Below are 27,253 nucleotides of genomic sequence, written 5' to 3'. Positions count from 1 at the left end.
CATCAACAGTCACCTGAATATTTCACATAAATATTATGAACATGTCTTTATGAAGCAGCTTGGTTTCCAGACTGCAATTTGCACAGTAGGCTATAATTGTTTTTTGGTATTATATAACTATACCCTAAACACACCAGCACCCCATCAAAAAAATGCAGCCTGATAAGGCTAAAATCTGAAAAATTAGAAAAGAATGACACTGCAAGCATTGCCTGGGTTATTTTTTGTTATCAGAAGGAGATAATACAGTTATCAACATAAAGATTGTATTTTACAAGAAATGTGCATCACAGTAATAATTAAAAATATAAAAATAAACAAATATAATAAACAAATCTGCATCAGCTGGAAGACATAAGAGGTCCTATTTTAAATTAAGTGCTGAGCTAATCTTCCGAGGAATACTCTAGCTATAAACGTGTTCCAAGTACTGGTAGTTTCTTACTAGATTTGACTTAGCACTTGCTTCACAAAACAGGTCCCAGTCAGTTTTACACAACCATGTAAAAGTATCAGTTTGATTTAATCACACACAGGTAAAAAGGCCACATTCTTAACACACCAATGAATATTGATGAAATTAATTTCCAGTTTGAAATAAACCAAAGCTCTTAAACACAGAATCTTCAAAGAAATCACTTGTTGCTAAATGTAATTTGGTAGCGCAATGGGGGATGCGTGACCAGACTGGGGAGTCAAAAACCATGTATGGAGCCAGGAACAGGCACTGCATAACCTGGTGGGGACCCAGTCTCCTCCCCTACATAAACAAGGCTGTACGGTTTTTGCATTTAGCTCTGACGTTAAGGGGATAAAACTGTAAAGACATTTTAAAACACATACACACACACACACCAATAAACAACAACATGCCATTCAAACCTGAAGGACTGACTTGTGCATCAGCTATATTCTGAGAGAAATCCTTGCAGATCCACAATTAGTTGAAGAAGCCTGTTGCCATGACACTGTTCCCTCTACTTCTGTGGTACCATGATATGTACATGATAACAACCTCTACGGCGCTTTACCTGTGCCCAGGTTTTGTGTCACAGCAGGGCAACAACATTGCCAATGTCTCTTATCTGAATTCCTCTTAGTAATCTCCCTGGTTTACTTGTGTAGCAAAAAACGTGACACATTTTCATATACTAGAAATGTAATACAGCAGGCAGGAGTCACTCTGATAACATTAGGTACCACTCCTTTGTAAAATCCATGAACACCTTCATTCCTAAAAGACAAATAAACCTTGGTTACATATCAACATTTCAAGCCCACCAGTGAGATACTCAACAAGAATTAACAGCACTGACTTGCTTATCTCTAGTCTAACTGATCACTGTTCATTATTTAAATAAAGAAACACAAAATAGTTTTATATATATATATATATATATATATATATATATATATTATAGATATATATTAAAAAGAGATGAGATGGAAATATTGTAATTCTCTATTCCGCAGATTAAGTTCCTATTACTTGCCTTTTAAAAAACAAATTATAAAACTACAGGTACAAGAATGCACTGTGATGTGAGACCAGAAAAAAAACAAAAAAAAAAAAAAAAGGTGAACCTGGTCACTTGGTAACAGTGAATTCCAATTCCTCTTCAACTCCCCGTTTACAAGAAAAGCAATTGAAAATGCTCGGCACATTTTTGCAAATCATCTGATCGTAAAACATAATTACTTGCATTGGCAACGTCCAAGTCAACTGCATTAATAATGAAAGTAGCGTAATGATTAGAATTAGGGCTTCTGTTTCATTTTGCCATTCTGTTTTAAATTCTCCCTATAACTAATATAGCTTTCAATCCCGTGAACAAGCCTCCTACCGTAATTGTAATCTGGTTTTAAATCATGCAAGTGGAGTCTCCAATAGAAATGTAGGCATGTGCTGTCACTCTGTAGTTGGGGCGGGTTTAAAGTATTCAGAACAAATCAATGATAGATACAAGTCAGGATGGAGGGACACTGCCCAACTGCAGATATATATATATATATATATATATATATATATATATATATATATATATATATATATATTTTTTTTTTAATGGGAAAGAGTTGAAGTTAATGTGAATTGAGTATCCATTTCCAGGGTTTTTCCGGCGTTTACTGGCTGTACACCGATTTCAATTCTGGGGTGTTTTTATTGGTCAAAACCAAAAATCAGAAACCATATTACAATTTAATTATATACGCTAATCCTCTAATTTTCTGTGCATAAACCTGAATTTAAGTATCTCATGGCAGTCTAATGCTTAAAGAACTTATTGCATGCCTGTTATAACACAGATAGTGGTTCAAACCCCCCCCTCCCCCACACTCACCTCCATGTTCTTCTCACCACATCCATCACTCCGGAGTACTTGTTATGCTGGTCTTGTAAACGGGCCCGTATTACCTGATATGGATATGTTGCAGAAGCAGCAAATATTTTGGACACCGCTGCCATACTTATGTATTCTAAAGGATTCTGTTGTGAAAAAGCAGAGTTCTTAAAGACATGTCCAGCCCAGAAAAAATTAGTGTGCCTTACTGAGGCAGGCTTCAATTAATTATTTATGCCTTCATACTGTTTTGCTACTCCTAAGCTTTACAGATCTATGCTACAAAATGTTAGTTAACACGATTTTTTTTAAACTTTCCTCATTACCCTTCAAGTGACACCTCACAATTTCTAACAAGTCACACGATCTCCATAACCAACAACAAACTAATACAAAAAGAAAAAGGGAAAAAAAACTTTCTAGACCAAGACCTTCTGTATAAAACCTACGACCCCTAACAGGTGCCAAAAGGAGCGGCAATACTTTGCAACTAGTTAGGGGTCTTAGACTATGTCAAGCATTTACTGTACTCACCAATTTAGTCTCTGATGGCAGGCTCCTGTACTTGTTGTATTCCCTTTTCAGCTCCTCGTAAGCCATAAACTGAAGTGCACCATGTGATGTACCCAACAAACCTGGTACGAAGCCCTATTAAGAAATTAACTGTTAGCTTAATGAGTGCACTGTCCCACCAATAATACAATGCTTGGATTAAGAGCAGCCACACTGAGTACATGTAATGGATACTCTTGAATTAAGAGGTCCCACTTCCATGACGATTAAAGTCAGTTCAGTGATCATTGGACATAAACTCCACTATGCAGCAGTAACGTCAATGGTGAAATAGGTTACCAACAGTACAACAATCAATTTTATATCATAAATAAATACATTGTTATGTTCCTTGTAAATAACATGTGCCAATAGTTTCTAGTCATCAAGACTACAGACAAGAGTACTTCACAGGAACATTTTTAAACTGACAATAGAGGAACAAGAAGTAGCATGGAAAAAAAGTACTAAACAAAAGAGCAAGCCATTACCCGGTATAATCCTGGTACACCCTCATGGCGGTATATCTTTACAAGAGCATCCAACATGCCCCTGTATTGCCTTTTCGAGGGGTCAATTCCTGCATCATACTGCAGAACTAGTCGAGTCTTTGTTACCCATATTGGGTTTGTTAAGAAGAGTGTTAAGGCACCTGGAACATATAATGAAACACATGAGGTACCTCTAGAATTAATAAAAAGATATACACATCCTGTTCAAAGGGGAGTTAAATGTACTTATTGTTGCATTGAAGGCTACTGAGTAATGCATGAAAAAAAGCGTCACAGTGATCAACACAACATGTAGATGAGCAATGTGCATAGTTTCATGAAAATCAGACAAGCAGGATTCAATAACCAATCAATCAATCAGGTGTCACTACTGTGCTATAGACAATGTGCTTTTTTAAAGTCTAATGCTCTTGAATAACATCTGATTTTTAGATTAAAAATAACAAACAATATGAATGTGGTCAAAAGCCTTACCTGCCTGAGCAGCAGACACCAGGTGCTGAGTAGCAGTGAGTTCAGACTGCTGGCCCTCTTGCTTATATGCCTTGATTGCATTATAGCTGTAGAAGAAAAGCCCCATGCAAAACAACGATCAGTTTACATCTGAAGGACAGGTTTTGCAATTTGTGATTTTACATCACAGTTAACCCTAAAAAAACAGAATCAAATCTTGAAATCTATTCATGAAGCATGAAACAGTGAATTACTGAGGTTAAGCTGGTATTTACTTCAAGTGATCATTATTTACTAAAAAGTTCAGATCAAAGCTGGTGTATATATATATCTTGTTCTTGCGTTACTTGAGAATTGGTACCAGACACGAGCACCTCTTGGGTGTCTATAAGCTCTATATTTCAATGAAGAGATCTCACACATACAAGAAAAAGTAGAGTCCCCAGGATGCTCCAGCTCCCCAGACGTTGGGCGTTACCCCTTGATAAAGGCCCCGAAGACCCTCCTGTTTCCATACGCTTCTCATACAGTGAAATATTCCATTGTACTTGGGCCTCAACTCCAGTCCATCGCTTACTGAAATGCGACAAACGACAAACACAATCAATGGTGCGTGGTAATGTGCAGCTCACCAGCAGCCTTCAAGTAGTGGTACAATTTGCATCTTGTAAAGTGCTTTGTGATCGAATACAATATTCATGAAATTTCAAAGCAATTGGTAGAATATCTAAATATGTAAATATGTAGTGCACAATAAGATTATTTGTTTTCGTTTTTTACAGATGTTGACTGATAAATTCCTGTTATTTTAAATGATCATTACCGGTTTCCTCCATAATTTGTCTAGCTTAATCTTGAACCTCCAGTTGCAGTACCATTTATAACCGCTAGTACTGCAATTAAAACAGGTGGGAGCTCATCCTATGCAACGAGTCTCGTCAGGTTTGGGTTAGGTTTTATTTTTCATTTTATATTTTTTAAAAAAGGAAAAAAAGCGCGTTCCCTTTATGTGCTGTAAAGTTTTTGATGCCACGACCTTGATTCTGAAAGGTGATTTTGGATTATTATATATATTTTTTAACTTTTATTTTGTTATTGGATACTGTGAAAATGCGCAACTTGGTTGTTTTCAACTGTATGTCAACAACACAAGCGAGTACTGCTGTACAACTGTACTTAAAAGCATGTACACTCGGGGCACAGTCTAGGACAGAAAAAATAAACCAGTCAAGACCAACTTTGTATGTCACTGTAACACTATGACGTGCAATACTGACAGTTACTGTATTTTGTCGTGCACTCTCAATGTACGGAGACTGACGTGTGACACTGCCTTTCCCTTTCGAGTTCTTCTGTACACAGTTTATGGACAGTATTCAGCTTTCACACGTCACTAGTTAGCATGTTAACTATCAGTTGGGTAAAAACTAAAATAATTGCAATTCTTCAATACCTGAACAAAAATACGATATATAATATATTATATATATATATACATATCCACATACTTTTAGACTAAATCTAAATCCATTGCATTCCACACACTTACCTGCAAATCTGATTTTAACGAGGTCTAGCGGATGAAGCACCAATGTAGAAACAACCCCACCACTTAGCCCGGCCACTAGGTTCTCGTATTTGACGAGACTGAAAAGCCGCCGAAGACCTGTGTCCGGGAGAGACCGACTGGGACACTCTGCTGCTCCAGGTAGCGCCGCGGTGCTCTCTTGGGCAGCAGGACTCATTGCTAATTTTGTGGTACTTGAAAATATACGCTCAACTTATGTTTACTGTCTCATGTAAACAACTATATAATACTTCTAGCATGTAGACAACGCCAAAAACGCATATGCTTCGCTACAAAACCACGTTGCGCAGCCCAAATGAAAATGACGCAACCTTTTGCCTTTGACCTCGCTGATAGATTTAAAGATGGAGGATACCAGAACAAAATGGCAAACTATCGTTTCATGTTACTGCAACACTCTAACCCACAATGTTTAACTTGCAAAAGTTAAAAAGTGACTTATAGAATTATTTAAAAATTTTCCAAAAGAGAAAATATTGTTTTGCCCACAGTTACTATGGCACCCGAACCGTCAAAAATTAGACCACGTGATAAGTTAAACTCCTGACCTTTGACATCCTCAAAGAGCACATGGACGTGATGGAGTAAGGCTTCTATAGCGTCTTCGTGAAAATATAAAAGAAAAACAACGATTCTTACTATCATTTGCATTTCTATATCAAAATGAAGGTAAAAGTACTTAGCAGAAACCCGGACGATTACATTCGTGAAACCAAAAAGGATATACAGAGAGGTATGACGGAGTTTTTACGATTAATTTGATCGGTGTTGTTGGTGTGCTGTTTTTTGTTTGTGTTGTTTTTGTTCAATTACAAAAACTGTGATAAACTAAACGTCATTTTTTATAAAAACATATAGGTACAACATTGATAACTGTGGGATAGGTTAATACGTTCTGTAATTTATAGTATATTTGGTTTAAATTGTATTACGAGAAGTGCGATTTTGCTGTTGATAATGCAGTATACTGTTTGTACAAGTTATAGAAAAAACCAAAACAAACAAGAAAAAAAACAAATACGACACTGAATCTGTTTAACAATTTTGTTTGCTTTACGTACAAACACAAATGCCCAACCCCCAACGAGTAAGACCATCTGACCAATAACCACGATTTCAATACGGTTCACGCTTGTTTACCTGGTACCACGATCTCGATACGTTTGACGCTTTTACCTGCTTCAGTCAAGCTCCCATTTGAGAATGATTTTTGGGTTTTGTTTTTGGCACGTGACCTGTCTATCGTTTTCATTAAAAAACACATGAGAATTTGATTATTGGTTCATTTCATTAGTAATGTGTTTGCATTCACGTTTGCACCAAGTCAGACAAACTGAGATCACGTAATAAATGGGCTTGTTTCACTTGCAAACTTCTCTGTAAATTTTCCTTTTTTTCGGTGACTGAACTGGGTTTGACGGGGAAGAAGTGAGGTTAATAAGCAAATAACTAAATTAACTTTTTGTTTTGTACTTTTAGTTGGCTTTCAGAACAGGCTTTCAGAACACTTGAAAAACAAATTAACTTTTCCCTCTGTATCATTATTCTCAAGCCTGTGTGAATCAGTCTCTAGTGACTTTAGTTAGGAACATTAGTTTGATAGATTTGTTTGTTTTTAACTGTGGCCATGCTGTATTAAACTGATACTCCGTGTACTTTTTAGCATATTTTACAATTCAGTGTGTGTTCTTCCAGTCCCAAGAAACTATGACCCATCACTCCACCCTTTTGAGGTACCTCGAGAGTATACCAGGGCTCTTAACGCCACCAAACTGGAACGTGTGTTTGCCAAACCGTTCTTGGCATCACTGGATGGTCACAGGGATGGAGTGAACTGTATGGCCAAACACCCCAAGAGTTTGTCTACAATTCTTTCAGGCGCCTGCGACGGAGAGGTTAGTAAACTTGAATGTAGATGTTCATTTAGAATTGACCCATTTTAAAACACAAGTAAACGCTATGCACCACGTGGCAAAGCAGAGAAAGTTGCACTTTTATAATCGCTAATTAAAATACATCAATTAAAATGTGTTAATTGTTGACTTTTGGGAAATGTTGCTACTGTTTCATGTGAAACTAGTTGCTGTACAGGCTAGTTGTCTCAGCCACATTCCAATTATTATTGTGCATGAAGACAAAGAAGATTCTGATTGGTTAAAATATGTTAGATAGGATTCTGATTTTTAGATCGTCATGAATTCTAACCCCCTAATTTTGTAATTTTTAAAATAAGAATTTTAAAACTTTTTTAGCACTGCATACTTGTATACAAGTTTAGAAAAGATAACTCTACTAGAAACTGAAACCCACTGTTGAAGTATAGGAATGATTGGCCCATTCAAAACTACAGACCAGTTAGCCAGTCTTACAAATGCGCGCATGCACACACCACATTGTTGCTCCCATTTACGTGTCTTAATTCAACAGGTGAAAATCTGGAACTTGACCCAGCGTGAATGTGTCCGTACTTTACAAGCACACGAAGGTTTTGTGCGGGGGATGTGCATGCGATTTTGTGGTGCCTCTTTCTTTACAGTAAGTATACAGGCCACTATGAAATTCGTAAGAGCAGTGGCCAGGTTAAATAAAGCCTGATTTTACATTAAAAAAAAAAAACAAAAAAACAATTAAATACAAATTTTAATGCTTCTACTTTCTCAGCTTCAGTCTGCTAAAGGGGTGATAACCGTGCTTTTAAAACCCATTTGTAGCACTAGCAACATTATCACGGCCCTCTATTTTAAAATACTTTTTGGGTATTCATATTTTTTACGAACATGTTGAATAAGTTTCCATTGCTCCCTGGAATGTAATCACCTCCTTTCTGTGTCTTATCTTTTCTAGTGCTTTATATTTTTTGCCTGTTTTCCTGTCCAATGTATTGATAGTGTGCGATTAACTCGGTTAACTTAAAATGCAGTGATATTCACCAGGACCGATACTTGCTGATTTGATGTGTTTTGATTTCTTCTTTTAATTAAGGTCGGAGACGACAAGACTATCAAGCAGTGGACTATGGAGGGGCCAGCGTTTGGAGAACAAGAAGAACCCCTTAACACAATACTTGGAAAAGTATGTGCATTGCAAAAGTACTACTGCTTAATCCTGTAGGCCATGAATGAAACTTGTTAATGCATGTATGCTTCCACACTGCATGCAAACATATTTCAATATGTTAAAATAATTTTCGTAACCTTTTGTTGATATCTTGCTATCTAACACAGATCCTGAGGCTGGGGCGATGCCTAATTTTTCACTATTGATATGTTGTTCTCCAAAAATGCTGATGCATCGATTCATTGATGTTATGAAAGGGGGGAAAAAAATAAAACAATCAGCAGTACATGTGGATTACTGTGTGATATTGCAAGTGACGCTTTAAAAATATGGATATTAAATTGATTACATCAGTTTATGCATATACAGTAGTAAATATATAATATGTATTTTTTTATAACTTTATTCGTGGTGATTTGTACCAGTTGGCAATGTGTAAAAATGCAGATGTTCTGGTTGTAAACGCAGATTTTGAGATGGTGCGCTTTTTCACAAATGCACATTTCTAAAGGCTAGCGTGACGTCTGCACTCTAAATGGTTGCGCAAATTAGCTGTGTTACCTGAGTATTCCAAACATTACTTTCTATACTTTTATGTTGCCTTCTTACTTTAGAAAACAATTCTCAAACATCGAAAGGCAGCGTAGCTCGGTTGATGCAGTATTAGTAATTCTAGCACGTTCTGGTAACTCCTGCACAGATCCATTCCCATCAGTAAAGACTCACACGGGGCGGGGCAGGGGGAGAAGTGGAGCTCAATCGCACGCGGATTCAGCGACTCAGACCTGAGGGGAGCAGAGAAGCTCTGCGCTAATGCAAAAAATAAAGGCGGATTCCAAATTTAATAAGAAATAAGTTTTTCTTCGCTTAAACCCTTTATACAAAAACAATGCACAGGCTTGACTATCGCTAGTTGTCAAACGATATGATGCATCGCCTCAGCCTTAATAAATATAAAATGATGAATAGGGCTATTTTTTTCACAGTAACAAACTTCTTATTTCATGGTCTAAAAATTTGGTGCTTCAATATATTTTCTGATTTAAACATATGTATAAAAGCAGAAAAAAATGGTGTCACATTCAAAACTGATTATATTCTTGAGTTATTATACAACAAATATTCCTAAATATTGAACTGCTTACCTGAAAAACAGTAAATGCTAAATAGCAGTTTTTTTTTATGTCCACCTTTTTAAAGAAATTCTATTTTCACCATCGGTGAATTAACAAAGAAAATAAAAACATAAATACATCTACAAATAACACGTGAAATGTCTCCATGTAACTGACAGAGCAACCTTTAGCAGAAATATTTCCGATCTTTGATACAGCTGCTGCTTTTCTGTTTGACGTTTTCAAGAAATTGTTCACCTCTGCGGTCTGTTTAATCATTTTCTGGGAACAAACTAAACTGTCTGCCAGTTTCCTAAATGGAGTGTAACAGGTAGTCCGTCAAGAAGACAAATGTTTGCTGGGTTTAAGAAATGGAAATGTTCACGGCATTGGGCACATTTCACAGCAATCTGTTATGATCGTGAAAAAAGTGCACCCTTTAATTATGAGGAATGCCTGTTTTATTGCACATACAAAAGCAGCATGTAGGAAAATAAACCAATAAACAAGCAAAACAAAACAGGGTTAAACTGTGAAGGGTAACTGTTTCCTTGTTTCTATTTCAGACAGTATACACAGGAATTGACCATCATTGGAAGGATGGGATTTTTGTAACATGCGGCCAGCAGGTGGATATCTGGGATGAGCAGAGGACCAGCCCCATCCGCACATTCACCTGGGGCGTGGACAGCATCAGCAGTGTCAAGTTCAACCCTGTGGAGGTATTTCGGAGATTGATTGAGGGTTTATTTGGGGACCATTTCCATTTGGTTTGTTTATTTCTTAGTCTGCTGTTTGGTTTAACACAAATTTTAGTGTTCTAAAATGAATGGATCAAACTGCTGTGCAGTGAGTCTTATTTCCATCTCTGGAATGCACCTATTATAATGCTTTTTGGTTGATATAACAAAATTAATGTGACCCGTATACTTTTGTAATTTTATTATACTGCACTGTTGTAGTGTTTTTCTAGGTAGAAATGTAACATTCACAGCTGAGTAAGCATTCATATTGAAGTGAGAACAAATTGAGGAGAGCTGAGGGTTAAAAGCACGTGGACAATCAGTCAGGCTCTATAGAAACTACTTTTTATTAATCTTAATTTTATAAATGTCTAATCTACCTTTTTTATAGCTGGATTACATGTTTAAAGTACAACTAGCAACTGGGTAAAATGGTTGCTAGTGACTGCTAGTTCATGTCATGTTAGTCCTTAGTAGTTTTAATTGTGAAGGAACATTTGATTGGTAACATTTAAATAAATATCTGCAATAACTTATAATCACAGAGTCAGTGTATTTAGTAATTCTTATTGTTTTTTTTATATTGGTGGAAAGTCAGTGAAACACGCTTTGTCAGGGTCATTCACCACACAGAAAATAATTAGGTCATCCAAATGTTCATTTCATCAAACTACTTTTCTGAACAAGTGCCTGTGTCTTTTAAATGTGTCTTATTAGTTGTCAAATTTTGAAGATGATCCTTTTCCTTCATGATTTTCTATAAAAGTTTGAGAAATTCCTGACTCAGCGGTAAAGCTACACAGGTTCCCCCTGTACTATTAATTAATTGAAACCATATATAAGCTGTATGTTCTGTCAACAGTTAACACTGTATTTTTAATAAACTTTATTCCAGACATGTCTTCTAGCAAGCTGTGCTTCAGACAGAAACATTGTGCTATATGACATGAGACAAGCAGCTCCACTGAAGAAGGTATGAAGGTGTCCTCATTTGTTTTGCATTATTTTAATATTGAGCAGTTGTTTTTTATTATTTCAATTCAGGTTAACTTAAATCTGTTTGGTGGATAATTAGTTACTTTGCAGTAGCCATGAGGTAGGATATCTTCTTGGAGGTAGGCCATACTAAATCGCAGTGAAGTGTAGCTTGCATCAAGTAGAAAGTGTTTCCCCTCTTCCCCTATTCTAGCATGTCCTGTAGGAAAAAAGTGTGCTCTAATCCTGTCTGGGACCACAAGCTATTCTAACAAACCAATACAAATCATGGTATTTCTTCCTCTATTTTCCCTTTACAGAACTGTATGCTTTTATACAATTTTTTTTTTTTTATTTGCTCTGCTAGGTTATAATGGAACTGAGAACTAATACAGTATGCTGGAATCCAATGGAGGCTTTTACCTTTACAGGGGCAAACGAGGACTACAAGTATGTACTGTAAATATGAAGCCACTCTCCTCCAGTCAAACTGACAGATTTCAGAACATTCCAGTATAGCTCATTTTGACTGAAATAAGTGTTCACATAAGAGATAGGGGTGTGACGATTCATTGTACATTTGTGATACTTTCTTTACATGATTATCATATCGTAAGAGAGGTGCCATGTGCATCATTTGTATAATTGTAGTTCACCAGGTGATTCTTGATTCAAGAATAAGTGTGTTTTATAGTTGGCATAAATGCATACTCTCCCCAATTCCTTACATTTTTATCTTGCCAAAATAGTCAATTTTATCTTATTATTCATCATACAACAGGCTATCTGGTCCATCGCATGTATCATGATACATATCCTATAGCGACCTGTATATCGCAGTATGCATTGTGACATTAGGGTACAGTGTGCTGTTACACTTAAGAGAATATAATAGATATGTCACAGTTAATATATTTGCAGAGTGAGCACTACATTAATTATACTGAAGTGCTTATTCTTCAGTGTTGCCTGTAGGTGTAGTGCTATGTCAAAGTATGCCCCTCCCCCTCCCATTGTGGTGCACACTTATGGTATTAAATGGCCCTTTCTTCCTGAGGTTCGATTATTTCTTTATAATTACAGTTCCATTGGAATCGAAGCTATTACCCAGGCACTCAAGTGCTACAAGATCTAATTAGTAAAATGGACAACTTTCTTTGCAGCTTGTACACTTTTGACATGCGTCGTCTGGATGCCCCAGTGATGGTGCACATGGATCACGTGTCTGCGGTCCTGGACGTCGATTACTCCCCGACTGGGAAGGAGTTTGTCTCTGCCAGTTTTGATAAATCTATTCGCATCTTCCCTGTAGACAAGGGCCACAGCAGGTCAGTGACTGTTTGCATAATCCTAAATTCCCCATGTTATTTCTACCTCGTTCTCATTAGCAGTATTGCTCAAGCAGTTAGTGTTATCGTGGGCGATGAAATTATTATAAAATTATAGCCCTTGGTTTCTGTTTGTAAATTGTATTATTGTAGAACCCAAGATTAGAGATGAGTAGTGTTTCTGACCAATTTGTCTGGGATGTAAATCCTCTTTTTTTTTTTTTTTTTTTTTTTTTCTTAACTGTTGTCCAGAATTTTTTTTGACTTTGGCCTAGCGGCCAGTAGTTTTGCACCCCCTATAGATTTAACTAATTTTGCTTCCTAAAGTCGAATGAAACCTGCTGAAATATTGTTTCATTAATATCTTGAATTGTGAAAAACGTACATTTAAAAAATACTGCACTACCATTGTCTTCCGGTAGCCTTTTGCGATATCGTTTTGTAGTTTTTTAAATTTTTATTTACATGATAGATAAAATATCTAAATTCAGTTTATATAGGTGTATGTGTGTATATAAATTGTCTTAATTGTAAAAGTCTAAGTGATACACACTTTTGGCCACAGCTGTAGGGGAAGCCAATTTTTTCCTTTGCTTCTGGTTTCACAGGTAGTTGAACCCTACTACCTGAGCCTTAGACTTGCTTTCTATGCTGCCAATAGGAAACTGTAAGATGCCCTATTGCAGTGGTCCTCAAAGTAATTTTGGCACAGGCATAAATTGATCTTACTTGGACGTTTGCGGGCACGCTGACTATTGTATAGGTTCTTATCTTAAACGCTGCCTTCTCGATTTTTTATATATATATATATATATATATATATATATATATATATATATATATATATATATATATATATATATATATATATATATATATATATATATATATATATATATATATATATATATACATACATACACACACACACACACACACAGTGCCTTGCAAAAGTATTCAGACCCCTGACCAATTCTGTCATATTACTGAATTACAAATGGTACATTGAAATTTTGTTCTGTTCGATATTTTATTTTAAAACACTGAAACTCAAAATCAGTTGTTGTAAGGTGACATTGGTTTTATGTTGGGAAATATTTAAGAAAAATAAACTGAAATGTCTTGCTTGCATAAGTATTCAACCCCTGTGCTGTGGAAGCTCCCCGTTTGCACCAATGAAAGAAATTGCCTAACAAGGATACAATTACCTTACCATTGGTCTCCACCTGTGAACCATTAAAGTTGCTGTCACATTTTCTGGATAAAAACCCCACTGTTGAAGGATCATTGGTAAGGCTGTGAATCTGAAGGAAAATGAAGACCAAAGAGCATTCTACTGAAGTTAGAGATAAAGTAATACAAATGCATAAATTAGGGAAAGGGTACAAAAGAATATCCAAGTGTTTGGATATCCCCGTGAGCACAGCTGGATCAATAATCAGGAAGTGGAAGCTGCATCACACCACCCAGGCACTGCCAAGAAAAGGCCTTCCCTCAAAACTCAGTGCTCAAACAAGGAGGAGACTTGTGACAGAAGCCACAGAGAGGCCAACAATCAGTTTGAAGGAGCTACAGAGTTCAGTGGCTGGGAGTGGAGTAATGGTGCACCAGTCAACCATATCAAGAGCTCTGCATAACACTGGCCTGTATGGGAGGGTGGCAAGAAAGAAGCCGTTACTCAAAAAGTACCATCTGAAAGTGCGTCTGGAGTTTGCCAGAAAGCATGAGTGACCCAGCTGCGATGTGGGAAAAGGTTTTGTGGTCAGATGAGACCAAGATAGAGCTTTTTGGCCAAAACTCAAAGCGCTATGTGTGGTGCAAACCTAACACTGTCCATGCCTCAAGACACACCATCCCTACAGTGAAGTATGGTGGTGGCAGCATCATGCTGTGGGGATGCTTCTCATCAGCAGGGACTGGGCATCTTGTTACAATTGAAGGAAGAATGGATGGAGCAAAATACAGGAAAATACTGCAAGAGAATCTGCTTCAGTCCGCTAAAAAACTGAAGCTTGGGAGGAAATTCACCTTTCAGCAGGACAATGATCCCAAGCACAAGGCCAAAGCAACATTGGAGTGGCTCAAGAACAAAAAGGTGAATGTCCTACAGTGGCCCAGTCAAAGTCCTGATCTCAATCCCATTGAGAATCTGTGGCACTGTTTGAAAATTGCGGTCCACAAGCGTCGTCCAACCAACCTGAACAACCTGGAGCAAATCTGCCAAGAAGAATGGGCCAAAATCACTCCGACACTGTGTGCAAAGCTCGTACATACTTACCCCAAAAGAACCCAAAAGCTGTTATTGCAGTGAAAGGTGGCTCTACCAAATATTAATGTGTGGGGGGTTGAATACTTATGCAAGCAAGATATTTCAGTTTTTTATTTTTCTTAAATATTTCCCAACATAAAACCAATGTCACCTTACAATAATTGAGATTGAGTTTAAGTGTTTTAAAATAAAATATCGAACAGAACGAAATTTAAATGTACCATTTGTAATTCAGTAATATGAGAGAATTAGTCAGGGGTCTGAATACTTTTGCAAGGCACTGGGTGTATTTATATATATATATATATATATATATATATATATATATATATATATATATATATATATATAAAGTTTTAGTGGGGTTAGCCTTTGCTCACTCTAAGGCCAAGTCTCAGGCAATAATTGTGTGTGCTGCGCTCATTCTTTTTAAATAATTTTATATAAGATACGCAATGCAAATATTTTTTAAATAGCATGTTTACACAGATAACCATTAACAAACTAAAGTGCAGGTAGCGTCTCTCTTTGTTTCAGTTTGTACAAATTTGTTAACACTGCTGTTTTAAAGATCGCTCATCTCAGTACAATTATTCAGAGAAAGTGGATTCGTAACTAAATCGACTACGTGTTTCTCTTGTCTGGTGAAATAAGAGATAGAAAATTTAATTCTAAATACTGAAATGTATTATTTTTCTCTAAGTCGGCGAAATTCAGTGCTTACCCGGCATATTAACACCCACCTCTGCTCACGAATGATTGGACAGCTGTCAGATGTTTCACTTTCCCATTGGCTACTCGCTCCCCTTCAGTTTTTATGCAGAATACCGTGAACGGCCTGTGCTTGCTTATGATTGGACAGCTTCTTAAAACTTGCCAGATATTTGACTCTCCCATTGGTTAAACTTACTGTCAGTACCTGCACGTGAAACAGACGCAGTTTATGTCCCACCCAGCTAATTTTTGATTGGGCTACCGCAGAGACAATGCAGATATTCAGTTGGTTGATCATATCGCAGAAGCCATTCAGGGGAAAAAAAATGTTGCATAGGTACAAGCACAGCGTAAGCGAGCAGTGCTGTTAACTGACTGCGGTGACGCTTTTGATGGAAAACGTGTTTTAAAGCTTTCTTTATTTTCCCGCGCTACGACCCGCCAGAAATGTGTTCACGACACGCGGGCACGATGGCCTGGCTTCACGGGCACGATGGCCTGGCTTCACGGGCACGACTTTGAGGACTACTGCCCTATTACCTGTAAGACTGGAAGCGAATAAGGAGAGATATATCAAACCTTCAGTGATAATTGGACTTAACTGGAATGAGAACAAATCTGTAACGCAATAAGGAACTTAATATTGTAATCCAGACCCAAGGTTTTTACATATTTAGGTTTGGAAGGCACAGACAGTCATATTGTTAATTAATGGTCTTTTCTCCTTTTAAAAAGATAGAGAAGTTAATATGGCTGTAGTTTGGTTGGTTGTTCTGTAGGTTTTAAGAGTTAATCTGGGACAACGGGTTTATAAAAATGGCAGAAAACCTGAGGTATGGATTCGAGATTACTTAAGCATGTACAAATAATGAATTAACCCGCACCTATCTCTCTCTCTCTAGTCCTGCAGAAAAATAATTATTTAATGCAAGTGCTATTGATCCACTTGTTTGCTTGGAGGATATTGAACTGATTTACTGCAGTGGGTTGTTAAATATTGATTTTAATACAGAATTTAAATGCATTAGCTCATGATTGCATTAGCAGAAAGTTCCACAGTTTGCTGAACACAGAATAATGTATTTTATAGGGGTCATTTTAAATTAGGATCTTGATTAGTAACTTGATGGTACTGTTGGTAAATCATAATTAGGCAGACAATGTTGTGTTTTTTTTGTATGAAGGTGTTATTAAAGTAGCTATGGAATATAGTTAACAACCACACTGGGCTAATTGTATACTTTTTTTAATACATTGTTTAATTTGAAAAGTACTTTTCACCATTTGTGAACAAAATTTCAGGAGCAAGAAATGGCAGTACTCTGGGATGGAAATAAGCCCCCCGTTGCCCAGCAGTTTGATCCGTACTTGGTTTTACTATGAATTTAATACACACCTGATCTTGTTACCAATACATTGTGGCAACCAGGCTGATATTAACACCTGGAATAGGTGAAACTGCTGTGCAATAGGAGTCTTCTTTCCATCTTTTAGTTCATCAACACATTAGATTGAATGTTACTAATGTACGATCCTTGAGGATTCTGTTTTTGCTTTGCTAAGTATGCCTGGTTATTCAACCATTCAGTACCTTTTAAACAATATTAGGGTTGTATGCAGTATGACCTAATAACCTTAGCACAGCTTATTAGAAGTATTGTGTTTTCTCAACTAAAGATAGTAGCTTGTAATTTTAAAAGAAATGGAGTAGAGTAGAATAAAATATCTCCAAATGTCTGATTTTTATAATCGGTTATATGCCTGTATAGTATCAAAATGTGTAACTAATCCAGTATGTTGTAATTTGTTTGTTTTCAGAGAGATATATCATACAAAACGCATGCAGCATGTCATCTGTGTGAAGTGGTCTTCTGACAACAAGTACGTTCTTTGTGGCTCGGATGAAATGAACATTCGCTTATGGAAGGCTAATGCTTCTGAAAAACTTGGTGTGGTAAGGTCATGTTTTTTTTGTTTGGTATTTATTTTCTATCTATTAGTCAAACATGAACTGGCATTTTAGGATATTCGTTTTAGGTTTGGTAGTTTTGATCACTAACAACACCCTATGCTGTTGTACCAAGGGGGGGGGTCAAAACTTTCAGTTTCTGCTCAAGACAATGCAAAACTCCCCTGTTTTACATCCTACTCTTTATTCCTTCCGTTCTGTAGGGTTAATTCAGACTAAAAAGGGGATGGGAGGCTCTGTCATGCCTTTTTTTATATGCTGATGAGAACAGATGGGTGTAGATCTTGCAGTATAACCCAAGCCAAATATTCTAATTGCTCTCTGTGTGAAAGGCTGTGGTGGATTAGAGATTGTCCGGACACTTGCCATTCAGTAAAGGTAATGGAACGCTACCATAAATGTTTGTTACTTACCGATTTGAGCTTGGCTCACATGTTATGTTACTTTTTGACAGCTAATAGAACAGGAACAGAATCTCTATCTTACTTTCTAACCAGATGCACAGGCAAGTATAGCTGTAGGTTAATTTTGCTTTTAACTGGGTCACTTACGGTTCTGTAACCTTTTTTTTTTTTTTTTTTTTTTTTTTTTTTTTTTAAATCTCAGCAAGAAGTTCCCCCTGCAATATGCTTTTTTGGCTCTTCCTATAACAGCCATGGTTGAAGTTGATGATGCTATAAAAACAAAAGTATCCAGAGAAGTGTTTTATAAGTCGGAACAAAATCTCTTCCTTTTGAATCCACCATTGTCGAGGCAGATAATGTGGTAGGTAGGTTTAGCTGCTCAAAGCCAGAATCTTGAATCCACTAGAAAGTTAGCTTCACTGAGGGACCTGGCCCAGTCTTTGTAATCTCTGTAATCTATATAAGAGATTAATTTGTGAGGGTTGTTGCACCAATTAGCAGTTTAAATCATCCAGTCACTTAAAATGGACCAAGAGAAATAATGAATCGATCAATGGGAGCTCCATGCAGTTAACATTGCTGAAATGGAAATCTGATTACCGTAGATGACGACGAGCAGAGGGGTGTGTGAGCGTGTGTTTCGAAGCTTAAACAAGGATTTAATTTATTTGGCAGTCATCGGGTGATAATGACCATAGAAGTGGTGGTATGTTGCAATGGTCAAAAATGGTTTCAAACAAGAAAACTACATATGCATATTATATAGATGAATAATGATTTAGGGGGCTGATGTTTTGGTTTGTAAAAACAAAAAAAACTTCCAAGTAGTCAGTTTAAGTTGTGGTGGTTTTTAAAACCAAAATCTATTGGTGGGAGAGGGGGGTATTTAGAAACTCAGTTCATGTTTGCTTGCTTACTCACCTTCATGACCTCGTAGGCAGCTATGTGGTCCAGTGGTTAAAGAAACGGGCTTGTAACAAGGAGGTCTCTGGTTCAAATCCCAGCTCAGCCACTCACGGTCACTTTTGTGACCTTGAGCAAGTCACTTAACCTCCTTGTGCTCCATCTTTTGGGTGAGATGTTGTAAGTGACTCTGCAGCTGGTGCATAGTTCACGCTCTCTAGTCTCGTATCTTTTAAAGTACTTTGTGATGGTGGTCCTCTATGAAAGGTGCTATATAAAAATTATTATTATTATAAATGATCTCCCTTTCAAATTGTGCCTGTGTGTTGTAATCCTGTTTTATACTAAAAGTTCCCTGTCTAGGCTTTTGTTTTGTGTTTTTGATACTTCTATTTTAATGAAACATCAGCAATAACCATTTGAATAAAAAAGGGTGAATGTTTTACACACTTGGCATAGAATGCGATATTGAAATTCTTTCCATAGGTGCTGTTGGCTTTAATTTTATGATGTTTTTGTGGTTCAGATTATATGTCAGTTTGAATTGAGGGGGGCCTCCTTTTTGAAAAATAAAAATTCTATATGCAGGGGTTGTTAGACTACAGCAATTGTGTTAAATTTTAAATGTAGACAAGGTGGTGTTTTCCAAATAAGGGTGATGCTCGCTGATGTACCAAATAACCAATCTGTGTTTTCATTACTGAAGTCACCAACCAGCATATTATGAAGAGGTGATCTGAGGAAAGTCATGGTTGTCGTATCCAGTTGTACATACACAGAAGGGGTTTGTTTACTGATAGTTTGATCAGTTGAGATTGGTCAAGATTGTAGCATGTTTTTGAGTTTAATATAAAAATAAAATTTCTGCATTGAAGGCCTGAAACAGTTGGGAAGGTTTTTTTCTTGTTTGTTTTTGTTTTTCTTCCTTTTTTAACGGACCAAGCAGAATCACACATTACTTTTAACAGGGTTCTTTTTTGTTTAGGGAATCATTGTGGTTAGACATGCTCAGCAGCAATTTGCTTTTCTTAAACAAAGTGAATTGAAGAAAATCATTGCTTTAATTAGAGTAAAAGCCCTTTTAACTTGGGAGTTTGACAGCCTCTTGCAGAATAAGGAGAGAGAAGTACAGGGATTTATTAGGACAGAAGCAGTTATTGAGACTGGCTTACAAAAGTGAACTTGACTGTGAGAAATGTTTTTTTTTAACCAGTAATGGATGCAGGATCTGTTCATTGATTTGAGGTGTAGAAGTGAATGCAATGGTTTAATTAGCGCAAAGTGATTTGCCAATGCAGTACTCCTGATACATCAGTAACGTTTGATTTGCAGAGAACTTTTGAATTCTGCAATGGGAAGGGAATCTAAGGCTTCCTCTTTTTTTGGGGGGCGGGGGAAAAACTTTTGGTGCTGTAGAAATAGACTGCAATATGTAACTGGTTTCCCATTGCCATAAAACAGACAGGATCATCTCGACTCCCAATGTATTTGATGAAAGATACATTTTGTAAAGTACTATGGGATGCAGGTCATGGTGGTCTAGTATTTTTCCTATCCTTTAAAAATGTTTTCCTGTTAGGATGATGGACCTCTGCATATTTGCAAAGAGGTTACTCAGCACAGGCTGGTAAATGTAAGCAGTTTTTTTTTTTTTTTTTTTTTTTAATATGAAGACTCCTTAGCATAGCTGTTTGAACCATTGGGCGTTTAATGGAGCTTAAGATACATTTCACCTTGTTGCCAATATAAAGTGTATCTATATACACTCGTAGCAAAGCACGCTATGGCTCAAAATGCCATGCAATGGGAGTTTTACTTCTGTCCATGAAAATAGTCTCATTTGTAATGGTAGCTGTTGACTGCAATGTGAGACCCTTCAAAGACCAGAGGGTGAGCTATCAGAGATTGTAACCATAAGTTGATTCTAAAGATGTCTAAAGACCATTATTATGGCTTTAAGAGGAGAAGTCTTAACTGCCTACCAATAAACTGCATTTGAATTTTTTGGTGAGTGATGATTTCTATAGCTATGAGCACATTTTGAGTCTTTACATAATGCACAGCTACATTAGCTTTATGAAGTTAACTAAATAAAGTGCACCCCTTTTAAAACACTGTCATCGGGTGGCATAGGTGAGAGACTGCAATTTGTGTTCCTGTTTAAAAGGAGAATGGACGTTCTAGTGTCATGGGGCAAATGGGAGCCATGACCATGCCACCTTATAAACTGTTCCACGGTATAAAGGGCTCCCTTATAACCAGGGATAACTGTGTCTAACTTAATGCAAGATTTAGTATTTACTTTGTCTCTAATGTTAGAATGGTTCATTTACAGCTAAAACTTCCTTTTCATAGATCATTCTGTTAAAATAAAAAAAACCAACACATTTATGTTTTAGGATAAAGAATACAATAAATCAATTGAAAGATGATAAAATTGCAGTTACAGTACAAATCAATGGTAGACTATATTCGTAGTTCATGCATTAAAAGAATACGTTTTGTTGATTGCACAGTGTCACTTGGGGCACTGCGGTGGAACATTTTAATGATGTTTGCAGCATGATTGGTGTATGAGTGTGTTTGTGGCAATTAAGTATTTGCCTACATTGTTTGTCATTACATATGTAATTTTAAAGGTACTTTTCCCCTATTTTCTGTGCTATAGTAAAGCTTGGAGATTTGTAGTGTAGCAGAGGGTGGCAAGAACCTTTAAATAGGGAATGTGAATATACTGGACAAGTACATTGCACACACAAGGGTAGTAATAATAATGTTTATGACAAATGCATTCTAAATGTGTAAATTGTCTGGTGGGACTTTTTAGTGCAGAAGAATATTTTAATACATTTTTCTTCATGATTTTAAAACATTGAAGTCAGTTTTTCTCAATTGTTTATAAATTATTTCTAAAAAAAGCTTTTTTCTAAGCACAATAACGCAAGGCAGGATGTGTGATGAGACATCTTCCCCACTTCTGGGTGGTTGAAGTAACACTGCGTACAGCTTCGTGCCTCACAACACATCCAGATGTGAGTAAGATATGCAGCCACACACCCTGCCTTGCGTTATTGCTTACTTACACTGAACATAGAAACTTTAATGCTGTAAAATAATTAAGTGTAGATTATCCCAATACAGTTATGTGAATGAATTCACTTTCTAATTCACGTTGGTAAACTTTGCAAAAGGAATGTCCCAGCCTAATCCTTCTGGAAATGGCAGATGTTAAACTAAATAGCAGACATCCTTGTTAAATTAACTACAGGACAAGGTTAATTGCTTTTCTGTTTCTAAATTCCTCCTGCATGGTTGCCTCTCCAGATTACCCCACGGGAGAAAGCTGCTCTGAACTACAGTGAGAAGCTGAAGGAGAAGTTCCAGCATCACCCCCAGATCAAACGCATTGCTCGCCACCGCCACCTACCTAAAGCCATCTTCAATCAGGCTAAAGAGCTCCGTGCCATGAAGGAGGCTCGCCGCAAAAAGTAAGTGTGCTGACTGTGATTTGTCTTGTGACAGTACAAAATGTATTGTGCTCTCGGAATTTCCTACATTACCAGAAAGTCAAGCATGTAAATAAGTTAGGTACCAGAAAACTGTATTTTACACTTGGATCTGAATGTTCTTGATTGGTAGCAGCTGACGCACTGGCAATAAGGAGCAGTGCCACATTCATCCTACGGAATCTAGCATTTTTTCCATTAGAAATGTCTGTGTGCCTGAAAAAATCCATAAGCTACCAACTATATACTTAAAAATTAAAAGCCTTAACATATTGTTCAGATAATTTGTCTTGAAATAATGATGTGACGTCACAACTGCGTGCAGCCAAGTTGTTAACTGAAACTGGTTAACTGCTCCATTGAAAATGCATTTCAGGGTGAGGCAACACCCTCTCCTCCCCCATGGAAATGGTACAAGTTAGCTTCCCCAAACATTAATTTTAAAGTTTAAAAACTGACCTTTCCGAATATATTGAAATAAATTCAATTATCTAAATTTGGATGTGGGGGTAAAAAACACACTGTGTACAGCTTGGTGCTGTATTCCACTCCTTTTGCATTGCTAATAATGTGGTTGAAAATGCATTACAGGAAGGGGCTTTGTTTCCTTTCAACCCTCAACATATTTTAATATAAAGCTAGGAAACTTCCTTTGTAAAAAATGTCAAACATCAAACCTGATGGCATGGCAAAAGGCAATACTGTAAAGTGCAGCACCATCATTTCCACTGCAACTAGAAAGGTGGCTGATATCGTATGCTTAGGATTTAACAAACATATTGCCATTGGCAGCAGTTACACGATTTCTTTAAAAAAATAATTTATCTTCAGGTAAAGTTAATCAAATAGTTTATTCAGGAATCATAATGCAAGCAGGAACAAAGCAAATCAAAGGTATGTGAGATCACTGATGTATTACAAGTGTCAGTTGATGGTGTTCAGAGCTGGCATCAGTGTAGTTATTTACTTCTGAGTCAAGCTGAGCTTTCATGGCATAGGAGATGTTGGCTTGTTTCTGAACCAGCTTGACACAGCTATGTTAGTTTCTGAGCCACCATCAATGTGGATTGTTCGTTTCTGTGCTGGCCTGACCAAATAAATTACTTCGTACAGCACAGATATACAACTAGCTGACTTAATTTCCTTGACCAAATTTGGTCTTATTTCCCTAGCATGATGCATGGTGTGAGACAAAGCACATTTGCATTTCTTTTTCACTTTACCAATGTCGGCAGAAACCCAGATAACAAGGTTACATTTAACCCTTTGCAGTCCATTTATTCAGTGCCTGTCAGGCGCGTCGGGTCTAATTTATTTTCACATGAGCTGTTTATTTTACATGCACTGTTTAAAAGTAATTTTATTCGCAGTAAAACAGGTTTAAAAGGCACACTCAGTACTGCATCTCCAGCTCTGCCCACTCTTTGTTCGCTGTATGTATCACAGATCTCTTCATAGTAATGCATACTGGTTAAATCCTCTCCTGATCACTCGTTTTATCACCAAAACTCCCCCTCCCCGGCTTCTATCAGCCTCTCTCGGCCAGTGAAAGTGTTTCTTGGCTTTTTCTGAAGAAAAAAAACCCAGTAGGGACCTGTGTATGACGCCTTTTTGATGATGTCAGACAGGGTCCGACATCGGACTGGAAAAGATAGTGTAATGTCTGACCTGGGCCGACATAGGACTGCGAAGGGTTAAGAACAATGCTTTTGAGAACTGAGCAAAACTCAAGCCAGCAAAATGCTATGTACAGCTTAAAAGTCCCTGCCTTGAGTCAGAGCTTACATTAAACACAGGAAAATCACACAGTTTCAATGATTTCTTTACCATTTAAATGGGAAGCATAAGTAACAGTAGTATAATGGAAAAGGAACAAAGGCTGATGAAACAATAAAAGCTTGTGCCATTTAACTGGAACAATGTGTACACTGCCCCACACAAGGTGAGTGTATCAGAAAAAGTGTATGTGTTCCAATTGTACAGTGTATTATGCGTTCTGTGACGCTTACCTAAAGTTATAGCATGTCACTTTTTTAACAAAAGTGTTTTTAGAACCAGTTTCATTATGGTTTGTAAATAGGCTCTAAACAGCTTATTAAACAGAAACAATTAATATGAAAACAAAAGTTCTGTGTCCCGAGGTTACAGCTGCACTCTGAGTTATGAAAAGCTAGTCACTCCCTACAAAGCCAGGCCAATATGTTGGCAAGAATCCTTACACAGGGCTTAGGGTTAAACATTAAAAGAACATTGGAACACATATGGGTTACATTTTAAAAAATGCACAATACCCATAACCTCCTACAACTGCAAGAATATACCTGATCGTGTTAACTGTAGCTAATGGAAAGAACAGGGCTCTATCAAGCAAAGAAGTTTGTCTGAATTTAAGGAACTTATACAAACTGGAATGCCAATAAGGTATGTTTCTGGGGGCAAAGGTAGTATAGAAGAATGTAGATGCTCAGTACCGTGTTTTGCTACAAAATATAATGTATCTGTGTGTCACTGCATCTTTATACAATTTACAATGTGTATTATAGTATACAAACAAAATGCCAACAGATACTGTAATACTACCAACAGTAATGCTGGCGTGCGTTCAAAGAGTATAAACATTTCGGTTATCAAAATGGAACAACATAGATTACTGTAATAGTCATGCTATAATATTAATTGAGTAGCACATGGCCATGTGGCCTGATCTCGTATTCGTGATTTTTTTTTTTCACTGTTCTGAATGCGCCACCATATATTTAAATCTTTAACAATCCTTTTTTTTTTTTTTTTTTACAGGGAAATGAATCGTCGTAAGCACAGCAAGCCAGGATCTGTTCCATTTGTGTCAGAGAAGAGGAAGCACATTGTGGCTGTTGTGAAATAGTTTGGGAATAATTAGGAGAATGACATGGCTCTAGTTGGTTTTGACACTTTTTATTCTAGTCTTTATAAAAGCATCAAGCTGTTTGGACAATGCACTGGTGTACATTAAGGAGTTGATTTGGTCATATTACACCCTCAGAATAAACAAGGATGCACAAGTTGGGTATAGGATCTTGAAATTGTTAATGTCTTGATTTTTACACCTCTATTAAAATGGTATTGTAAGAACATTTTACATTTTATTGTGTCTGTGCTAGTTTTCATAATCCCTATTCCTTTTTCCATTGAGGCTTGAATACATGCTTTTGAAGTAATGAGGGAATGTGTGGGTTATCTGTGTTCTGCATCCTAAAATATGGATTTGCAAGAACATCTTGTAACCTTATGAATTTAATGAGCCCTGTTCAAGTAAGAATGCTTACATTTGCTAAGTGTGTTTTCTGTGTATCCTCTTTTTCCCCATGGTCTAGTGAAATCAGCCATAATCTAGATAATGCAGTTTTATAAATTGACACATTTCTTAATTTTTGCAACTACCCTTTCCTGCAGTTTTAAAGAGTTTTGAACAGCAGCCATTCATCTCTGCAGTAAAATGGGATGCACTTGCTGTTTCTGCTTTGCAGCATGAGCCAGAGCTGAGTCTTTGAATAAATCCAGACTCTATTCTTATACAGTGACCAAGAGGTTCTTCGCTTCCACTTGCATGTGTTTTAACATGGTGTTTTAACCCTTTTCCAACATTATGATAAGAGATAAAAATGAATTGATGGTATATATGCAGAAGAAAACATGCATATAGACGACTCATTCCAGTTGAAGTGGACCAAATTCTGGGGAGGCGTTTTCTTTTTTATTTTGTATGCATTCTTTAATTCACTTCAATAAACAAATAATTTGTTTTCTTTTTTGCTTTTTATTTGTCCCTGGGCAACTTTCAAGCTTTCATTGGAGTAGTGCCAATGATTTGCCAAAAAAGATGAACTTTTTTATTTTGTGAGATCGTTTAGTCTCCTGTGCGTTTATTTGAAATGGATTTAGTCTGCAAATAGTATGTTTCCAAGAAAACTAATGTTTCTGTTTGCTTATAAATGACTGTGGTATACATGTCGTACTCAGAGCCATACCACCACTCAATGTGTAAATGGACATCAGTATGGCTTTGAGAGAGCAAAGGGACCCGAGTTTTAGCCTACTGTGCACAAGTGCTATCCAATATGTGCTTTCTGGTACATGCTGGACATCTTCATGTTTTTTTCAAAACCACAAATCCTGTACAATGTTATATTTAGTTTGTTTTTCTATTGCATTTCAATTGCACACTTATTAAATTATATTCCATAATAGTGAAACAAAAAAAAAAACTTGCTGTTTCAACTATTTTTTTTCTCTAGGCTTGCAATGCCTGTTAGAAACTGGAGAATCTGCAACCAGCTGGAGACTTGTATAAATTTGTAAATCCCAGCTGTTACCGATTCTATGACTGGTTGTTATTACTGTAGTTGAGAGTTGAATAGTTTAAACATTTTAAAATGTTTAATTTTCCAGTTTTCTTTATAGATACATGAAATTTAACAAAAACATTCTTGTCCCAAAAGTTTAATAAATGTAACACAAGTTTTGAAGGTTAAATACATAAATTGTGTGAAAGTACATATCATTGCTTGTTACACAATATATTTCTTTGTGCATAACATTGGAAACCTGAAAGAAAATGTACACTTCTCATTAAGTGAAATTCTATACTGGGCTCTGAGAATGGATGTGTATTATTTGACAGTTTTCCATTGCAATTTATTATATTACCAGCTAAAGTTCTTAACCATAGGAAATGTTATGCAAGTTATCATAAAGCTTACTAGTAATGAACTACAAACTGGTAATGAGCCATTACACCTGCATATTACACCATGATGTTTCAGAACCTTGTAGCACAGTAGAGC

The 27,253-nt window shown here is 36.8% G+C and overlaps 2 protein-coding genes across 2 annotated transcripts; one reads left to right on the top strand and one right to left on the bottom strand.

The window, feature by feature from the left end:
* LOC121314927 (mitochondrial folate transporter/carrier-like) lies at nt 1-5,759 on the bottom strand. Its single transcript, XM_041248696.1, has 7 exons — nt 5,409-5,759; nt 4,285-4,435; nt 3,881-3,966; nt 3,386-3,546; nt 2,877-2,990; nt 2,343-2,488; nt 1-1,234 (listed from the first exon to the last, which is right to left on the bottom strand). The coding sequence occupies exons 1-7, from the start codon at nt 5,602-5,604 to the stop codon at nt 1,114-1,116; spliced, it is 975 nt and encodes a 324-aa protein (XP_041104630.1). The 5' UTR covers nt 5,605-5,759; the 3' UTR covers nt 1-1,113.
* Nucleotides 5,760-5,986: 227 nt separating this feature from the next.
* On the top strand, nt 5,987-26,214 carry LOC121314926 (DDB1- and CUL4-associated factor 13). The gene is made up of 11 exons (XM_041248695.1): nt 5,987-6,180; nt 7,143-7,342; nt 7,875-7,982; nt 8,430-8,519; nt 10,186-10,341; nt 11,258-11,335; nt 11,705-11,787; nt 12,501-12,665; nt 17,467-17,602; nt 22,249-22,412; nt 25,227-26,214. Exons 1-11 carry the CDS (start codon nt 6,111-6,113, stop codon nt 25,312-25,314), a joined length of 1,338 nt encoding a protein of 445 aa, XP_041104629.1. The 5' UTR covers nt 5,987-6,110; the 3' UTR covers nt 25,315-26,214.
* Nucleotides 26,215-27,253: the final 1,039 nt, after the last annotated feature.

The sequence above is a fragment of the Polyodon spathula genome, chromosome 4 (genome assembly GCF_017654505.1).
Source record: "Polyodon spathula isolate WHYD16114869_AA chromosome 4, ASM1765450v1, whole genome shotgun sequence".
Classification (NCBI taxonomy): domain Eukaryota; kingdom Metazoa; phylum Chordata; class Actinopteri; order Acipenseriformes; family Polyodontidae; genus Polyodon; species Polyodon spathula.
The sequence above is the reverse complement of the archived record's forward strand: the minus strand, read 5'-3'. Positions and strand labels throughout refer to the sequence as shown.

Excerpts from the sequence above, each read along its gene's own strand:
- LOC121314927 (XM_041248696.1), bottom strand. The coding sequence starts at position 5,604 with ATGAGTCCTGCTGCCCAAGAGAGCACCGCGGCGCTACCTGGAGCAGCA. Across the intron at positions 2,991-3,385 it reads GTGTACCAGGATTATACCGG|GGCTTCGTACCAGGTTTGTT; the intron begins GTAATGGCTTGC and ends ATTTCTTAATAG. Across the intron at positions 2,489-2,876 it reads TGCCATCAGAGACTAAATTG|AATCCTTTAGAATACATAAG; the intron begins GTGAGTACAGTA and ends TTTTCACAACAG.
- LOC121314926 (XM_041248695.1), top strand. The coding sequence starts at position 6,111 with ATGAAGGTAAAAGTACTTAGCAGAAACCCGGACGATTACATTCGTGAA. Across the intron at positions 8,520-10,185 it reads TTAACACAATACTTGGAAAA|ACAGTATACACAGGAATTGA; the intron begins GTATGTGCATTG and ends TTTCTATTTCAG. Across the intron at positions 11,336-11,704 it reads AAGCAGCTCCACTGAAGAAG|GTTATAATGGAACTGAGAAC; the intron begins GTATGAAGGTGT and ends TTGCTCTGCTAG.